The sequence below is a fragment of the Anguilla rostrata genome, chromosome 8 (genome assembly GCF_018555375.3).
Source record: "Anguilla rostrata isolate EN2019 chromosome 8, ASM1855537v3, whole genome shotgun sequence".
NCBI classification, from domain to species: Eukaryota; Metazoa; Chordata; class Actinopteri; order Anguilliformes; family Anguillidae; genus Anguilla; species Anguilla rostrata.
In genome coordinates this window covers 18,936,298-18,955,310 of record NC_057940.1, presented here as the reverse complement: position 1 = coordinate 18,955,310, position 19,013 = coordinate 18,936,298, and the positions used below count along the sequence as shown (strand labels likewise).

The 19,013-nt window shown below is 40.2% G+C and overlaps 1 protein-coding gene and 1 long non-coding RNA gene across 3 annotated transcripts in view; one reads left to right on the top strand and one right to left on the bottom strand.

Moving 5' to 3' along the window:
- Positions 1–19,013, bottom strand: part of LOC135261045 (uncharacterized) — a 159,989-nt gene that overhangs the window by 90,888 nt on the left and 50,088 nt on the right. The gene's annotated exons all lie outside the window — the stretch shown is intronic.
- Positions 1–19,013, top strand: part of tmeff1a (transmembrane protein with EGF-like and two follistatin-like domains 1a) — a 69,028-nt gene that overhangs the window by 47,335 nt on the left and 2,680 nt on the right. Inside the window, exons 4-9 of the mRNA XM_064346895.1 lie at positions 639–665; positions 3,776–3,872; positions 4,746–4,894; positions 11,639–11,695; positions 14,352–14,469; positions 17,776–17,937. Coding sequence (XP_064202965.1) covers positions 639–665; positions 3,776–3,872; positions 4,746–4,894; positions 11,639–11,695; positions 14,352–14,469; positions 17,776–17,937 — 610 coding nt within the window. The remainder of the gene's footprint in view (positions 1–638; positions 666–3,775; positions 3,873–4,745; positions 4,895–11,638; positions 11,696–14,351; positions 14,470–17,775; positions 17,938–19,013) is intronic.

The following is a 19,013-nucleotide window of genomic DNA, read 5'->3' as shown; positions in this document are numbered from 1 at the left end:
TATAGTATGTTAGACAATATGTAGTAATGGTGTTTGATAAAAAAAGCACTGTACAATGGGACAGAAGCAGATTAGAATTTAGATGCAATATTTGATGGGTATTGCTGGGTTGACCTATAATCCAATGAACAGAACAGGATGCTGGTTCACTTAGAGTTTTCATTTCACCAATCCTTTTGGCTTCTGCCAGTAGAGAATCAAAAAACAAAATGTGCCTGAGTTGTTTGATCGTTCGGCTGTCCCCTGCACCAATTCCCTAGTAAACAGACGGATTGCAGATTCAAGCCCCCCTGTGGTCACTGTGTTGATCTGAATGTGCTGAAAAATAAGTGGCCAACAGCCACCAGAGAACCAATCGATGCTGTGGATCTTTTATTTATAGCTGTGTTCAAGGTATTGTAGCAGGCTCCTTGCCTCCTCAGTGATGGTCCAGAGCAATCGGCAGAGGCCATAGCTGCAAGGAAAACTGTGTATTGCCCGTCAAAATTAGCCAAAATGCTGACTTGCGCTCTAGCCCTGAAGTACCTTGAAAAGCGAAGACTTTAGCCGACTATGCCCATTTCCCAATGCTGTAGCACTAAAACAAGAAGAGTCTTGGTTTTTATTAACCTGCTGTGGTCTTCTTCTTTTATTTACAGATAACGGTTCCGGGTCAGGGGAAGGAGGTAGGTTTTATGTCTTCTGTGGTCTCTTCCCTACACTAACATTTGTGTGATATATAGCAAATTGTTATCTGTGCCGTCCCCCACACATTGTAGCCAGACAGATGAAATCATATATTGCGCTCTTTTCTCTGGATGCTCATCGCAGGCTTAATGGCGATGCCAATTAGGCTGCAGGTGGTGTATATTACGGCAGAAGCCTCTCTTTTGGCCCAGCTCCTGGGCGGGCTGAAAGCGTTCACGTTCTGTTGGCTTGTGCAGACCCCGAGGCAGCAAAACGGCCCCTCGTGATCGCTCTCTGTGTGACGTTGCCCCGGGGCATGTGCAGACAGCAAAGGGACACGGACGGCTGGGGGTGGGGGGCACTGTCTGAGACGCTCTGCGCACTGGGATGGAGACAGTAGGCTTGCAGTAGCGGACTGGCAAGCTCCCATTTGGAAATGGGCCGTCGTCAGATGGTGCAGCCTGTTTGGGGGAGCACAGCCAAAGTCACGCATGCTACGTTACTGTTTGAGCCTGTGCGCGTCAATGAGCTGGGATTATTTGTGTATTTATGCACGTGTGGGTGTGCTTGAGTGTGTGTGGGTGGATGGGTGTGTGTGTGTAGGCCTTTATGTGCCAAAGTGTGTGTGTGTGTGTGTGTGTGGGTGGGTGGGTATTAGAATGAGTGTGTGTGTGTGTGTGTTTGTGTGTGTGTGTGTGTAAAATGTATCGCCATTGGTGCTTTACAGTTGATGACTCGAAACCGCTCCAAGCTGCGCAGTGTCGGCTGGTGTCCCAGCTGGGAGCCACCGACCAGCGCAGGGAGTCCAACCCCAAATCCCCAGCAGGTGTCAGTAACAGAGAGGGGCAGGCCTGAGGCATCCCTTTCGCAGGGGTGTCAGACAAAGCCTGTAGGCCGTCCCTGGGATGCGAGGGGAGAGGGAGAGAGTGGGGGAGGGGCAGGCTTGTCGAGCAATCTCAGCTAGGCGAGGCATCCTCGTGATGGATTAGTAGCTTAGCGGAATCATCGAGCTCCAGGGGAGGTTTCTCATTTACCAGGCTCTGCTTCCACGTCTCTGAAAATGCATCCGTGCGCCGGCTTCAGAGCACGGACACGCGAGAGCGCTGGTGGAAATGCGTCAGCCCTCCTGTCAATCACTGCGAGGCAGTCTTTGTGTTTCCACTGTAATATAAACACTGCTCTCTCAGCCCGGGAGATGTGAATCGGTTGGTGTTCTACGTTAGATTAACAAGATGCTTTGACCATAAGAGAGGCTTCTCCGGTGAGATGTTAACGAACAGAGTCTCCTGTTTTATGCTCCACTTCATTTATTGAATCGATGGCGGCGCAGTTGTAAGAAGCCTAGAGCTGTAACTAAGGTAGACTAAGGCAGCTAGGACAATTATATATTTCCCTGTGTATTTTCCTGCCTCTGCATGCCCATTCTGCATCATTTTTCTTTCAGAAAAAGGTTATTAGTTTAATATATGAAACTGAGAGACAACCTATGTGCCACTGCAATTTGACCATAATCTTTAATCCACGGACATATCATGAGAATAAGCCTTTCTCACTCAGCACTGTTTTTAGAGGGAACGTTGGCACAGTCCCACTTAAATCTCTCAATGTATAGTAAACAGGAAGCTGTAGCACCACATCATTCAAAGGCTTTCTATAGAGAGTAGGAATAGGCACACTTTATTTATTCTTTTTTGTCTTGGTAATTTTAAGGCTATGAGTAGTAGGATTTTAAATTAAAGTTTCCCATCAAAGGTTTGTTTAATTTATGCCTTTATTACAGTACTCGATAGAAACTGCTCTGGTCTGTAGTTGTTTTTTTTCCCCCACAACTCATTAACTGCTTATATAAAACCACAAAGGATCAAATGTGAGACTGCATGCTTTCTCTGTGTATATGACGTATTTTCACTTGATAAATCACCACCGAATAATTAAGCTCTGCCTCATGACACTGCTGCTAACTGAATGTTGCTACCCCGTATGGATTTTTCACATAAGCAGGTTACCACTGTGGAGACAGAGGTGGTATTATATTTGTTAAAAGTAACAGTATTAAAATAAACAGAGCAGGAATCTCTGTTTAAACACTTACTGTGATTAAAACACTACTGTGGTTAAAAGGTTTTTAAAGATATATTTTACATTAAGAATATTTTCCAAAAACAAAAATGTACAAAAATTAGGGGGAAAAATTTCCAAAAGCCATACTTAACTTCATGGTGTTACTACCATTCATTTCCTCCGTTTCTTTCTGTTGTCATTGCCCCTCTTACATTTTACACTACATGGCAAAAAGTATGTGGACACCTGACATCCAATTATGGGCATTAATATAGAGATGGACCACCCTTTGCTGCTATAATAACTTCCACACTTTTGGAGTGGCTTTGTACTAGATGTTGGATTTCCTTATGGCACCGATTGGGCAATTAGGCCTGGCTTGCAGTTGGCATTCCAGTTGATCCCAAAGGTGTTGGATGGGGTTGAGGTCAGGGCTCTGTGCAGGCCAGTCAAGTTCTTCCTCACTGTTCTCAATAAAACCATTTCTAGATGGACCTCACTGTGTGCCCGAGGGCATTGTCAGGACAGAACAGTCTAGAATGTTATTGTATGCTGTAGAATTAAGATTTTCCTTCACTGGAACTAAGGGGCCTAGCCCAAACCATGAAAAATAGCCCCAGACCAAGGGGTATCCTGTTTCTTGCCTTGAGTTGATCAGGGCTTCTGTCACGAGAGGAAACATGGTAGCACCCTTTCAAAATTTGAGGTAACATTTCAAGTTTGCTGTTGTTGAAAAAGTAACACATTTTGCTATAATATAGTATTTAAATGATTTGATGCAAAGAAAATAGTGTAAGCTACAAGCCTGTGAGTTCACAAAGGCTTGACAAAGGTCAGCTAGAAAGGTGGTTAGCGTAGGATGAAGGGTTTTTATGTTTCACATTCCCTGAAGCCAAGTGGCAGCTAGCATAACTGAACGGGTGTTTTTATTTACTCTCCAAACTTCACTTCACTAATTTTCTGTGAATCACAAGATATTTAGCATACTACCTCTGACTCTTGGGTCAAAAGAATGAAAACAAACTGACTGGCTGCTCTTGTCCCACAGAATATGAGGGGTCGGGAACAGACATGGGCAAGAAGTTCACAAAGTGTGGCACCTGCAAGTATGGTGCAGAGTGCGACGAAGACTTAGAAGACGTGTGGTCAGTACCCCCCCGACCCCCACCCCCACCCCCACCACCCTCGCTCTGTCCATTAATTAGCTGTTGCCTTCTATCTGCCATTGTTAAGGACAAACTGAACATAATACTTTCCACTTCACAACATATACCGGCTATTCACTGCAGCTACTCCTAACATTAGAATATATCCATGTTTTGTGTTTGCATGACCACTTCATCATTTGTAGGTAATGGGTTTGTGTTAAGTGTGAGCCATATGGATTGGTACAGAAGAAAGGTTTGCTTTTTTTTTTTTTTTAAATGGAAGAGAGTATTACCTGTTCTTTCTTTTGGGGTATTGCAAAATTCAGGAGAGGGCCAGGTACTATCATCTCAAGAGCTGTCTATTCAGACTTTGCCCAACAAGAGATCATCATTCTCACTTGTAGATGAGCAAGTGATTTTTATGCCAACAGCCTTTTCATAGCAACGGTTAATACCAACTGCCACCAAGGACATTAACAGACATCGCAGATGGACACTTACAAGGCACTGAGAAATCAATATCACATCAATATTTACCCCTCTCACACAGAGATGAACACACAAGGAGTGATACAAAAGTTGTTTTTCAGAGCATTAGTCGGTTTATCTCTGACAAACGATCAATATCATTATACTGTACGATCGATGAGATAAGCACCGCAATAAATGATGCATGATTGTCTTCTGGCCCTTTTCAAGCGGGCAATAAAAAAAAGCGGGGAACAAACGCCTCTGTATTTCAAGCAATCTGGCTTTTAAAAAATCAAGAGATGAATCCTAAATGCAAAGCATCCCTTGAACAGGAGCTGAACTGGTTGCCTTTTAGCGCTTTTGTGCTCATGGAAGTTAGAGGTCCCCTTTTCCTCCCAGGTGCATATGCAACATCGACTGCAGTGGGCACAATGAGAACCCCGTGTGCGCCACCGACGGGAACTCCTACAACAACCCCTGCCTGGTCCGCGAGGCGTCCTGCATGAAGCAGGAGCAGATTGATGTCAAACACCTGGGGAGATGTCCAGGTGAGATGTGAAGCCATGCGCCTTGTGTGTATCCAGGGAAACTGAGTGGGCTGAATGTGTGCTGTGTGCTGGGACAGGGGATGCAAAACAAGCTGTTTCACAATCCAAAATCCCAGGGAAATTCCTGACTATCCATCACGAGGTGACAAGAGCTTATGATCTCAATTTAAGTCTGCTTTCTGCTTTGTTCTACAGTCTGCATTCTCGGTTTTATTTATCCGGGTGACCCAAAACAAACTAGCTCTCACTGCGAGACTGGATTGAGCAGCAACTTTTAGATCCCTGCTTTTGCCCTGTAAGGGCTGTTTTCACTGTAACAGTATCTCATTTGTACCCTCACTGCACAAGTTCCCTCAAGTACAAGAAACCCCCAGTTAGTCACATAATTAATTGGTAATAATTAAGTGTAAGTGCAGAGAGCACAGAGGCTTGCCAAAAGCAAAAGGAACAAATTATGTTCCTTCACCAGCCCTCTGTGGAATATTTGGGACATCTTGTGTTCAGATAAAGTGTGTGCACAGTCATTGTATCCACAACAGACTTCTTTTGAACAGCTTTTTGCTAATGGTCAGTAAAGTTAAAAAAAATATTTAAACTGGACAAAATAACAACATAGTGTGTTTGCATACACTTAGAGATATTGTCTAGTTTTAACACAGTGCATTGGTGATTGATAATAGCACCACATTGACAAAGGGAGACTTGACTCGTTGAATGGCATCTCTGAAATCTAGTTCAATGTTTGTTTTTATTAGTAGAGGAAAAACAACCAATTTAACACAACTGTCCCAATACTTCTCAATTTAACTGTGTGTGCAGCAGAACAGCACATGTCCATCTGTCTATTTACATTTTTTTTTTTAATCTGACTCTCCTTCCCATTCTAAGAGATCACACCTTAATGACACATCACTGTCTTACCATGGGCTGTAGACTACATAATTGGTGTAAGTGTGATATTGAATAGCCTACATTTCCATAGTCTTCCGAAGCATCCCTCTTGTTACTGATGCAAGAGCTGACTGTCACAAGAGCCACCCAGTCACTCTCGAATGTACTGTTCCAATCTCAACAGTATGTTTGCGTTTGATGTGTTTAAAGAGCACATTGGGGCGGTGGGGTTAAGCATTTTCCAGGGGTTCAGCTTGCTCACGGATTCTAAGGGGTTGGGAAATAATTTTCCAGGTTTTTGTCTCCTCTGTAAAGCATACATTTTGATGTGTTTTGTGACAACCTGCGTAAATGGCACTAAGCAAGGTAAACATTCATTGATTCACTGACTGGTAGATGGATTGATTTTTGCTGATTTAATTGTTAACCTGCCAGCATGATGTGAAGAGATGACTAACCTTGCCCATTGACAAGCAGAAATCTCAACGGAATATGAAATGTCACATTTTAAGAGACTAAATTGCCTGCGGGTCAAAATTAAGCACATAGCAATTACCACATTGGTCGTGATTTAAAGGTACATTCAAACACTTAACTTTCATCATTTATGAAATGGAATCACTATTCTATTTATAGATGTGAGCATTAAATATCTGCATGTATTCATGTCCCTCCACTGTATGGTAGAAACAAATCACCTGGTTCGAGTAATAGTATTAGCCCCTGAGCGTATGTAGAAACTCCTCAGGCATTAGGTAACGGGGGATAGTTTCTCGAAAGGCTTATGGATCATTATGGTTATTAATAGAAACCATCCTCTGGCCAGAAACATAAGTGCATAGAAAAAGTAGGGCAAAAAAAGATTAAATTAGAGCAGGTCACATTTAGTCCCTGGAGACCAATAAGTCCAATTATCCATTCTATGCACGTAAAAATCCACTGAACTTTGTTGATCCTATGCTGGCAAGAGGAGGCGCTGTCTGAATGAGTACAGAATCACTGTGTGTACTGCTTCTTACCCCCTTGGTCCAGTGGTTAATGAGCCCCACCCTGAAGGAAAATGTCCCATATGGACTCCTACCGAAGCTAATAGAAGTGGTTCCACTGGCTCTGATTACAGGGATATTTCACAGCCCTTGGAGCGGTCTAACCTTGAACGGGCGCGGAGACTGATCTTATCAGCCTGCATAGCCTGAGGGGAGCGCTCCAATTATTCAGCAGAATATGCTCTATCCTGATAGAAGACCCTTTGAAAACCCTTTGTTGTGAAAGATCAGTACCTCTTTACTCCAAGTGGGTTTCATAAAGCATTTGTTGTAATAGTTTGACTATGCTTATGTCAGTTGTTGTGAAAGCACTTATTTAGGTGTTATGAACACACGTGATGAGATCCACACAGTGATAGCAGTTAATGTTAAATTATGCATTATTCAGAGTTGCATTAATCCTGTTGTTTTTGTCTCTCTGAACATTCACTTTTATATATTATAGTCACAGTACTTAATGATGATTAAAATAAATTTGGGATATGTAATGTTTACTGCAGTTTTTTAAGATAATACAGTAAAACTGAAAGTTAGACAAAGACAGCCAGAAGTAAATCTTACAATGGCGTGCTTAGGCGCGTTATAAGATGGAAGCCTGAGCATTATTTAAAATACCCACATAATGGTCTTGTGCGATTGAAAGGCTTTCTACAACAATGCTTGAAACAAAAGTAGTAGGAGAAGACAGCAGAGTATTCCATGAAAAATGTCTGCAAATAAAACTGTATAGAGTTACTAAAATGTGTCTCTTCAATAAGTTAAGGCCCTTGTAGACTTCATAAAGTGCTTTATACTGTGGCTCAGACTATAGCATCTGACAACAATAATCTGGTCTACAAATGTCACATTTTTGTCATTAAATTGCCCCTTAACCTTCCATTTCCTCCAGGAAAAATGTTTTTTTTTTTTTTACGTCATTCAAAAAGACATTCACACATGAACTATTGTAGAATGAAATAGCATTGTTAAACATTTAACTTACTGAAAACTAAACCACATTGTCTTGGTACTTGAGCTTGGGGGGTAGAAGTTTGAATTATATTAAGCTACTTTGGACCATGGAGATCACTACTGTCTAGAACTTGAGAGCATCGCTTTATAAGTCACTTGAGCTCTATGCTCACTATGTGCTGGTGGTAGATGCACTGGTTATTTTGAAGGCCATTTACAGCATGTACATTCCGCAGTTCTGCTGTGAAAGAAATGTGCACCTGTCAGTGCATGTTGACTGTGTTCTCCATTTAAAAAGCAGTAGGAACTGTCACGCAGTGTTTACCCGCTACTGTCATCACATCTCTTGAGCGTCATCCTTGCAAGAATTTGCCCCTTGAAAGAAGAATTCGGACCCATGAAAAGGACCTGAAAAGCCTTCTTCACCCTGGTATCATATGATAGCTGTAAGGGCCTTGGCTCTGTTTTGTTTTTGTGGAATAAGCTTTAATAATTCACTAACGGAGAGATAACCCACTCAAAGCACAACTCCTTTAGACAGCATCTATCAAATCAGAGGAATAAAGCACTCAACTGAGGCCATGAACTTCCTTGGCAATATATAATCTCATTTACACCCTCTTCAGAGTTTTGAGACTTTGTTTCATTAAAAGCAATCTGACAGTACAATATGATGTGGTAATATTTTGGTGACTAATATACCCCAGGTGTTTTAGCACCAAGTCATTACTGCTCACTACTGATAAAGAATGGAGTAATGTCTGAGACAGCCTCAATATGAAAAAAGGCTGAATGCCATACTGGCCAGACTAATGCTGTGTCATACAGAATAAAGGGAAGATAAGCTTCTGCTAATCAGAGACACCTGTTCTCATTGCAGAGACAGCTAATCAGCCTTACGAGCCAATGAGGGCTGGCAGACAGTGGCAAAGTTTCCAAAGCACATCAAACAAGTGACGTGACGGATCTCTCAAAGGAATAATATTTGTCTCCTGCATTTGATTGCCTGTCATGCAACCATCCTCCAACAAAATTTACCACACAGCGGGGTACATTGGAATTTACTTTAGAAACCTTTAGCATTCCAGTCAAAATATTTTTTACCTTTTATGTTTTTGCCTAAACGTTACTTTTGGTATGCTGTACCTGAGCGCACAGAAGTATTTTTTTCACAGAACTGCTCTTTTTAATGTTTTATCTTAAGAGAGAAAAGCTATTCCCAGCGATTACCTTTGGAGGATCCTGCTTCCGAATGATTATCGTCGGGCTTTGCATTTAAATTGAAGTTGCTCAGACTGGAATGTGAATTGTTCAATAAAAATGATAATCTGAGGACACTGAAATAGAAGATATAAGTGCACCTCGCCTCTTCCACCTGACATTAAATTTGTAAAGTTTCTTGAGATACAGAATATCTATGGTGTAAATTATTATAAGTAGTAATAACACTAATACTACTAGCATTAGTCCTGATAGTAGCAGCATCGGGACTTTGTACTTGCCCTTTTAAAGGCAGTTGACAGCATATTACTGCATATATTCATGTACACGAATATTTATAGCTAATCATTAGAAATCAATGTATAAGTTAACAATAAATAAAGCTATCATAGTGTAAAAGATAAAGCCAAGAGCTGCCACTCTGACTCCTTGGATATTTTGTGGATATTCTGCTGGCAGTCAGATAATCAGGCCTAGGAGTGCCTCTAGAGGATATGATTGAGAAAACTTATCCATGCTGCCTGAATCGTGCCCAAGGGAGTCCACAGTTCCATGGTTATAAATCCTTTGGCAAACATGGATATACTAAGCGACAACTTCCTCATTATGAACAGGTTAAACACTCCTTAAAAAAGTCAGTGATGAATTGACACAGTAAAAGCAGACTTCTAGAAAATTTTGAATGCAAAAATAACTTTTTTTGTAACCATGTGTTTATTAACTCATGTTTAATAAACAGAAGAGGTTTGCTTGCAGAGCACCATTGCAAAATCCCTGGGTCATTGAACAGAACAGGTGAAATGCCATAAATAAGCATTTTTAAATGGTCAGTAACAGAAATTCGATACACTAAGGTGATTTGGATGCAAGAGATTTTTACATGAAGCAACAGCAATAGAAACTATGGAAAGAACTGAAAATTTATCAGTAGGCTATGCACAGGTTTTATACTGTATGTGGAAGCTCAGAAATTCTGTGGTAAGGGTCCCACTCCATGTGCACTGTAAAACTGGCAGTCACAAACTGAAGTATAAATATTATCTTTAATAATTATCTAATATTGAACAAATGCAGTGAGACAAAATGTGCACATTGTCATGTTACATATTGTATCACAGTAGGCTCTCCACCATTGGTAAACTGTCTTCAGTTATATTAATGATTCCACCTGTTTTATATAAGGTCTAAAGATTTGGGACTAAGCCATGTGTGTGTGTGTGTGTGTGGTGTGTGTATATATATATATATATATATATATATATATATATATATTCTTCATTTGGCTCTGTAATCCATAATTTTAGATTCTGAATCAAACAATTTATATGGTTTAAGTGCAGATGCTCAGCTTTTATTAAAGGTTATTTTAATAAATTTTGGTTTCACCGTGTAGAAATAACAGCACTTTTTATACGTTGCCCCCATTTCAGGGTGCTATAATGTTTGGGACAAATGACTTCATAGGTGTTTCTGATTAGTCAAGTGTGTTCAATTGCTTCTTTAGTGCAAGTATAAGAGAGCTTTCAGTGTCTAGTCTTGATTCCAGGCTTTTGATTGCCTTTGGAGTCTGTTATTTGCATCACAAGCCCTAAGCGCTGGGTTTTCAGACCAAAATGGGTGCTATCATTATAATCGATTTCTGAACAGTAGGTTTCAACTGGAAAAAAAACACCAAGAACCAGCAGACATTGTGTCTGACACAACTGATTATAAGCACTGCATTGCTGTTTCATCCATTGGTCTTGTATTTAGAAAGCAATGGCTTGTAAAAATTGCCCAGACAGATCCCGTTGGCTATCCACACTCTACTCTAGGCCCTGCACAGTTGAAAATATCAATTCTGCTTTTCTGTAAAAAAAAAAAAAAAAAGGGTTATGGTAAATTGTAGCTTTGGGTGGTGATCAAAGTTAAATGTTGCATCAGACTCATTTGTCTGATTGAATTACCTTTTTTTTGTATTCATGAACAAAGTGACTGACGGATATACATTTATCATAGGTAACAAATTTCCTCACTGGAAAATATTTGACATTATGTGGAGCAAGTTTTCATGCTGTATAATCAGATTGTAACTCCTCAGTACAAATTCATGAATTGTCTGTCTCGACTATTACAGCAGTTTAACATTATTACACCTCAGCCTGTAGTTTAACGAACAAGATTCAATTTATGTCAAGTACACTCTCAAAGTGGAAAAAAAATGGTTTGCATGGTTAAGAAAAATGAATTCTTGAGACAGCCATTATCGCTGGTCCAGTTTGACTAGCAGATAGTATAAACGTGACATCCTCTATGTAGCACTAGCATTAATTTCTGCCCTGTCTTTTGTCTTGTTGGAGCAATAAATGGAGGAAGCTTGACACCGGCCCAGTCCCAGCAGTGATTTCCATTCCTGTGTAAATTAAACCGCACAGACATGACAGCACTTGCGCTCTGAGAATGAAAATTGCCATTGTATCAAAATGTACTGAATGCGACAACCCCCAGAGTTTAATACCATCTCCATGACCTGTAATTCTTAATGCAGAGAAAAGGGGGACATTCAACAGTAATGTGTGAACTTAGAACTTGGAACTTAGAATGGGAATGGAATGTGTGTCTTCTGGCTCTTTACTGAAATCTAATCTGATTCCAGATAAAGAGAAGATGGGGAAGAAAGATGATGGAAGTCTTTACAAGCCTGATCTTTTGGGTAAGAACACAGTCACTGGCTATGCTGTTTATACGCTGTATATATATATATATATATTTATATATATTTTTTAAATTATTATTATTGTTCACCTACCTGAGATTTCTTCTGATATTCTGTGTGAATTTAATCTTTTGAGAGTATAACCTTTTAATTCAACATAGTTATGCAAGTTATGCAGGAATTTCCATTTGTACAAATCACAGTTCTAGGCTTCAGAGATTTGCATGTGGATAGTGCTGCATCACATCCACACTTTTCCAGTGAGACGGCCAGGATGTCCTATTGGGTGATTCACAATTGGAATATTGGGGGGGGGGGGGTGCAGGACAAGACCCACGTCAGCATGCACTACCTGTTGTCAACTGAGAACCTGCAATCTGCCAGAGACTACTGATAGGACAGTGATGCTTCATTAACAAATTGGTTAGAGCTATCCTGTGTTGATTGCTTTGAAACTATATAGTGTTTTTCCCATGGAGTGAATTCATTTGATTGGTTCAGACAGCCAACTGATTGATGTAGTGCATGGTAGCTCCACCCATTATGAGACTCACTTCACTTCACCTGTGCAGTTCAGTAGTGCCTCTGCCTTATGGATTTAGCTGACAACTTGCAAAAGAAAGAGTGAAAAGAAATCTGCACTAAATCTGACTAAATACAGCGGTGTCCAATCTTATACAAAAAGGTCTGTGTGGGTGCATGTTTTTGTTTTAGCCCCACAACTGATTCAAAAAAATAACTAATCATGGTCTTCAATCAAGAGCTTGATAAGTAGAATTAGATGTCTTAGTGCTGGGCTTTTACCATAAAATTGGACACCTCTGACTTAATGCATTTCTGAGGATGTCCTTGCCGTCCTGAATGAACTTGGTTGTCTCAGCGGTGGTACAGGCCTTAAATTGAATTTGGGAATAAAAATATTGGTAGAAGAACATAGAGAAACCAACCAAATTCCTCTAAAACCAAAATCAATAACAGATTTTAGGACAATATTTATATCAGATTTAATCTGGGTCACTGCTTTTTGTGTTAAATGAATTTAGTCATTTTCATTTTAAGGAAGTGGTATGGGGATTTTGTATAGAATAATTTGGACTTTGAGTCATTGTGTTATTTTTAGAGTAACATATAAGCTCTGGCGTGTGCTCCCATTTTGTTTGTGAGGCGGGAAAAACAACAGTAAATGCAGAAGCATGGCATCTGTCGTCACACAGAAACTCGACCCTCGAGCCGAAGCAGTTTAGCAAGGCTGAGTCCCTGTTTAGTAAAAAGGGAGGCAGCAGAAGGTGGGTTTGTGTTCTGTTGTCTTGTGCAGCCCCAAACAGACGCCGCCACACCTCACACACCTGCTGCTGTGGACTTAGCGGGATTGTGTTAGCACCACTGAATCATGGATATATTTGTGTGTATTAGCTGTCGGCCAGCAATGAGCGTTCTCCAGTTGGGGTTTGAAGCCGCTGCTTTAACTCCCTTTGGGAGTCTGGAAAATCTGTGCGTTCGTTTGCCATATTTGCATTAGGAGTATATTTACACCTGTCATGTTTTTAGCAAAAGTATTCCATGTTCTCATCGCATTAAAGGAAACAAATTAATGTGTTTCTATATTCCATTTGTAGTGGGTATCAATATCCCCCTGCTGGGAAGTTTTTAAAAATTATCTTTTAAAAATTAAAAATTAATTACATTTTTTTTAAATTTAATTGTAGGTGTTAATATCCCCCTGCTTAAGAAAAAACATTTACTTTTTGAATACTTGCTAATCTCATAGGTAATATTCTGAATTGTACATGATGAAGATGTGACAAAATATATTATGTAGGGGCTAAAGTTACATTGGGACTAATTAAAAAATGGAAAAAGGTAATAAAACAGGCCAAGCTTATTGCATTAAAACACCACGTGGCTCCTTATTATTTATATTACAATAATGTATTGCTCAAAGACAAAGGAAACTGAATTACAGGAGGAAAAAAAGAGAAACCACGATGAATATATTGCTGCTGCCCTCCAGAAGGTTCTCAGAAAATAAAATAAAGAGAACACCAATGAAACTTGTTGCAAATGAATTTCCTAGTACGAATGCTGCATGCTATATTCCATAGCAGAGGAGATATTAATCAAGAGGCTCAGCTATCTTGCATGCCAGACCATGGAGGGGTTATTTCAAGACTATGTTATTCCAAGAGGGTGGGCACCATATTTCTGTTAATGAACCAGTGCGCAGCTGTCATAGTCTGTCCTGGGTGGGTAGTGACAGGCAGGGGAGGTGGGATGGGTCAAGCCGGCGCAGCCAATAGGAAGAGGGTTTCTAAGCGAACCGCACTACAGAAATAAGGCACCCTCTTGAATGGATCCTCTTGTCTTAGCCTTGACAGCAGCATCTTTTATGCATCAACTGCGTCAGTGAAGTTACAGTGAAAATTGCCTGGAGAGTATGTGTGACATGAAGGCAGTGGAGCACCAGACAACTTGTCGATAACGAATGTGATAAAAGACACTATAGCTGGGAGTTACAAATGCTTCACACACTTATTCAAATCTCAATGTCTGATGCTTGGTAATACGGGATGCACATAGTTGTGTTATAGGTGCCTGTTTTACTTTACTGAATGATTCTATTGAACTTTCCCTTTCCCACTGTCTCTATGTCCAGACACTGGCGACCAGGGAGACAGTGTTTACGGAGGAATCCCCATCCCGTGCACAGATAACTACGCCGGATTCTGTGTGCATGGCAAATGCGAGATCAAATACAACATGGCCTCCTGTCGGTAAGAAGGTTCACAGCCTTGCAGCATGTGTGGTACTGCTGCCAGGAAATTGCGTACCTTGCTGGCTTGTGTAATATGCCCACTGCCAAAAGTTATTGAAGACTGCCGATTGACAGCCAAGAGCGTCCGCAAGCATGTCTCTATGCAGACACAAAATGTTTTTAAAATAAGGTCAGAGGATTTCCCTGATTTGAAATTCTATCTTCAGAGTCACCCAGTTCTGCAGCAAAAGTCTGCAGCAACAAAAACAATCCCTGAAAACTATTCTTTATCCTTCTTTAAAAGTCTTTGAAAAGTCATGGAAAGTAAATTCCAGTTTCAGTAGCCCCCACCCCCAACCTGACACAAGCACCAGACAGTGAAAGCACATTTATGTTGATCTATGAAGAAATTCAAATAGAGGATACATAGGTTGTATTGTGCCTATTTCCTGTATCAGTAGCACATATGTTGAGGTATGCTCTTCTTCTGTAAAATTTTATAGCACTTCACAGAGACGTTCAGCATTGCGTTGTGAAAATGGAAGTGTTTCTCACGTTTTTTTGTACTGCTGTGCTGCCTCCGTTCAGGCACGGCTGACAGAGATTGATTGGGTCATTAATGTCTGATATTAATACTGTATTTCATGAGGACTGTAAAGTGTGGCGCTTTTCTCTGACACTTTAATTCCCCTCATTATATAATACCTGTGGAGAGAATTTTCATTTGAAATGCGTACAAATCTAATGCACAACGTTTTTTTCTATTATTTTAATTGCTATGGCCCATATAACCCTCCTACTGTTTTTTGTCTTCTTTGACACAACATACTTATGAGAATTTTTTTTGTTTGTTTTACTGTTCAGAAGCATGATTCCACCCTGTAGCACTAAAAACATTCACCTAGTATTTTTAAATGGCTGCCATTCATGTGTAATTGTAGTCTTTCTACTTTTAAGAAAATGAAGTATAACCATGGGTAGAGACTTTACTCAGGATTTGCCCCTCAATTATCAGAAGTGGACACAAAAATGGAAAACACCAATGTGAAGTCACTTAAGGCATTGGGATGCCATGGTTTTTGATTAAACCAGTTGTTCTCACCCCAGGTTGAAATTTTCAGGACACCGATCTGTGGTTGCTCACCTTCACTTTTGTTGGTCAAACATGAGCAAATTGACCTGCTTTGGTCACTGAAGCTCCTGCCAAATTCCATCACCCTTCTTTCAAAGACACCATGGTCTCCTCTTGCAGCTGTGAAAGCCATAGTTATTGTCCAGCATTTTTAGATGTGACTCTGTGCATACTGGGCGGTTATGTGCTTGCTTAATGGTGAACCACACCTGTGTGGTAGCCTCTGCGTTGCATGTGTATGTCCCTGATTTGCCCTTCTCTTTACATTTTTGTTCACTAACTATGTATTAATATACTGTATTTGAGGCTCATGTAGTCTAACAAATTATCTCAGATACAGTTTCCAAGCTTCTGATACCTTTACATATAATTACAAATATTTAATCCTCAGAGGTTTGCAAAAATATTGGCTTCATTGTTTGGTGTTGCATTGAATTTGTTTGGCAATCTCTGGATTTTGCCTCTCCATTCCTGCAGCTTTTCATCTTTTATTACTCAAACAGTATGTAAGTGATTTTAAATTCTCTTCTTCATAGATGAGAATTCAGGTGCTGTCTAGGAGGATCATTGTCCACATCGTAATAGCATAGTAAAAGCACATATCATTAAATAAGGATTGAAAAGTCTCACAACATTAACTGTCATTTTAAACAGTAAATATGCTCGAAACCTTTGCAATTCATTCCACATATCATTCATTGGAATGTATACTCCTATATGCTTACGAATTATGGAATTTAGCACTCAAGAATACACTGAGTAGGCTATGCAACATCCACTGAAAATAGCAGTAATGAACTGTCACATTTAGCGTAGGGAAACAACTTACTTGAGCATACTCCTTCAGTCCAACAAATTGCTCTTTCTACACACCACAGCTCTTAAAGGGACCCATGGGGCATTTTTACCCAATTTATTTAAGTAAGAAACAGCTGAAAATATGCATTGTAGATGCATAATTATGTAATGTGCCTAATTTACATAATGAAGTGAGACAGTGTAAAGGAGGATGGGTCTTCCTTAAGGATAAACTGCTATAGTAATGTTCACTCATTAAAACTGGAGCACCAAACAGACTGTCATTTAACCCTAACCTTTCTTCAGACCTATGCCCTCAACCTGCCATCAAGGAAGCCTCACACTCCAAAGGCTATTTTGCACAACTGTTTCTGTTTCGGCTCTGTTTCTCCCACAGACTGTCAGCTTTAATTTGAGGGTAATTACATCCATATTGGTGGTCCGTGTAAGAATTGCAGAAATTACAGCCCTTTTTATACATAGTCCCTTTATTTTATGGAAGCAAAAATAATTGGAGAAATTAACATGATTTTAAATATAGTCATCATATTTATAAAAAGTGCTTTCATTTCTGCTGGTGAAACCAAAGTGGATAAAAATAACCATGAATAAAAGCTTTAACCACATCTTAATTGCTTGATTACAAATCTAAAATCAAGTAGTACGGAGCAAAATCTAAAAAAAAATATGCCTTTGTCCCAAACATTATGGAGTTCACTGTGTACAGCATCTGTCCTAGGCCCCGTTTTTGCTGGTTTTCATTCCAGTCAGTGCAATACAGATATTGCAAACATATGCTTAAGTTCAGTTGAGTTAAAAAGATTTTAACAGTACCATTTGCTTTGTCTTTAAACCTTTCATTATTCACAAATTTAACTTTAGTTCCAGTGACCAGGAGTCTACACATTTGGCATTTCAAGCTTCACTGATTTCACCTCCTTCAAAAGGAATCATTTGCCACAGCACATTAATGTGACATAGTGTGACATTTAAAGGGTAAATAATCTGTCGATCGACTTTAAAAGTGTTAAATTAAAAACCGTTAACAGCTTCAGGAAATGCAATTATCATCAGACAGAACACCAGCATACACGGGCAGCCAAGGCCAAGAGTGCATATATTTTGAACTGAGAAATATTTCACTAAAAACAGTGCTTGTTCATGAAGAAAAATAGTTGTAAAATCTCTCTGTGATTGATGCTAAGGCACATGTTCCAATCACAGTAGAGGAGTACCGACTACAGATCATGGGTACCAGATGACCCACAGTCAAATCTTTTTGACTGTGGGCTGTTCTAGCATACTTATTGTAGTTCATTCTATGGTTGCCAGTTGGATATGGACCATTGCATTAATTCTGAAGTACTTAAAAGAGACTTCTGTTTCTACCTCTAGCTGTGACTCTGGATACAAGGGCCCACAGTGTGATGAGTCCCAGGACTTCAATATCCTTTACGTAGTGCCCAGCGGGCAGAAACTCCACTATGTCCTCATCGCTGCTATCATTGGAGCTGTGCAGATTGCCATCATCGTTGCCGTAGTGATGTGCATTACAAGGTGGGTGGTGTATCTTTTTTTTCTCAGGGATGAAAGAGTAAAGCAGCCAAAATACTAAATGACTAAATGTTTGCAAAACTATGGGGGGGGAGGGGTGTTGCTGCGAGAGGTTGCTAGACCACTGATGGACACAATGCTATCTCTCACTTAGTAAAACCACTGGTCTGAACTGAACATCAGTGCTTTTGTGCAGTTCATATTGTCATTTCAATATCAGCATCAATGTTACTCTTGATTTGATAAAGTATGTTTTTTTTTTTTTTTTGGTGGTGGTGGGGCGGGGGGGCGACCACTACATAGCGCTGTGATCTGAGGCGTTAAATCAGATTTGAGGTACAAAGTCCAGCTGCTTCTCTGGTCTGTGTAAAAATAGCTTCCATTTCCCCTGCTTGTGCAGATTTCCTAGTGGAAAGAAGCTGCCTGATCTATTTGGGGAGTTATGAGGTGAAAGGATTTAGCTGCATCATCTGTTTTAGTCGTTGGGTTGGGCTGGTTATGAGGTTGTTTAATCACTGGTTGTTCAAGTAGAGGAAAGTAGATGTTTCTGTTGAAATTTAGATTTTTTAAAGACAAAACTCGAGTGATTTCAGGCTCGACGGTCTTGAATTGTGCTCTTGTTTTAGTTTTAATTAGTTGTCTAGTTATACACTTTATGAAGTTATTATAAAGAGAAAAGATAAATCATACTTCTCTCCTCTCGCTCATGGTTGCTTGACACATTTCCACGCCAGTCATTTTGGAACTGTTGCAACTGTCTGAAAGGCAGTCTATTGGTATCAAGTGAACTGATCCACTGTGTGTGTGACTGGAAAACCCCACACATGGAATTGCCCCACTACATCGCACCATTAAAACCCATCTGTCCTGCACCACACCCCACAGCACATGCATTGGGTGGTGCATGCTTCCCTCCCCACAAATGTGTTGCTGTTAAGTGGAAATGTTAAGTAGAAATGGCACTGAAAGCTGCATTCTTGGCACGAGGAGTCATTTCCGAGTATCTCGGAGGCGCAGCCCATTCCTCTGTAATTACACATTCGCCACACTAGCGCACCCAGAACAACTGCTTGTCACGA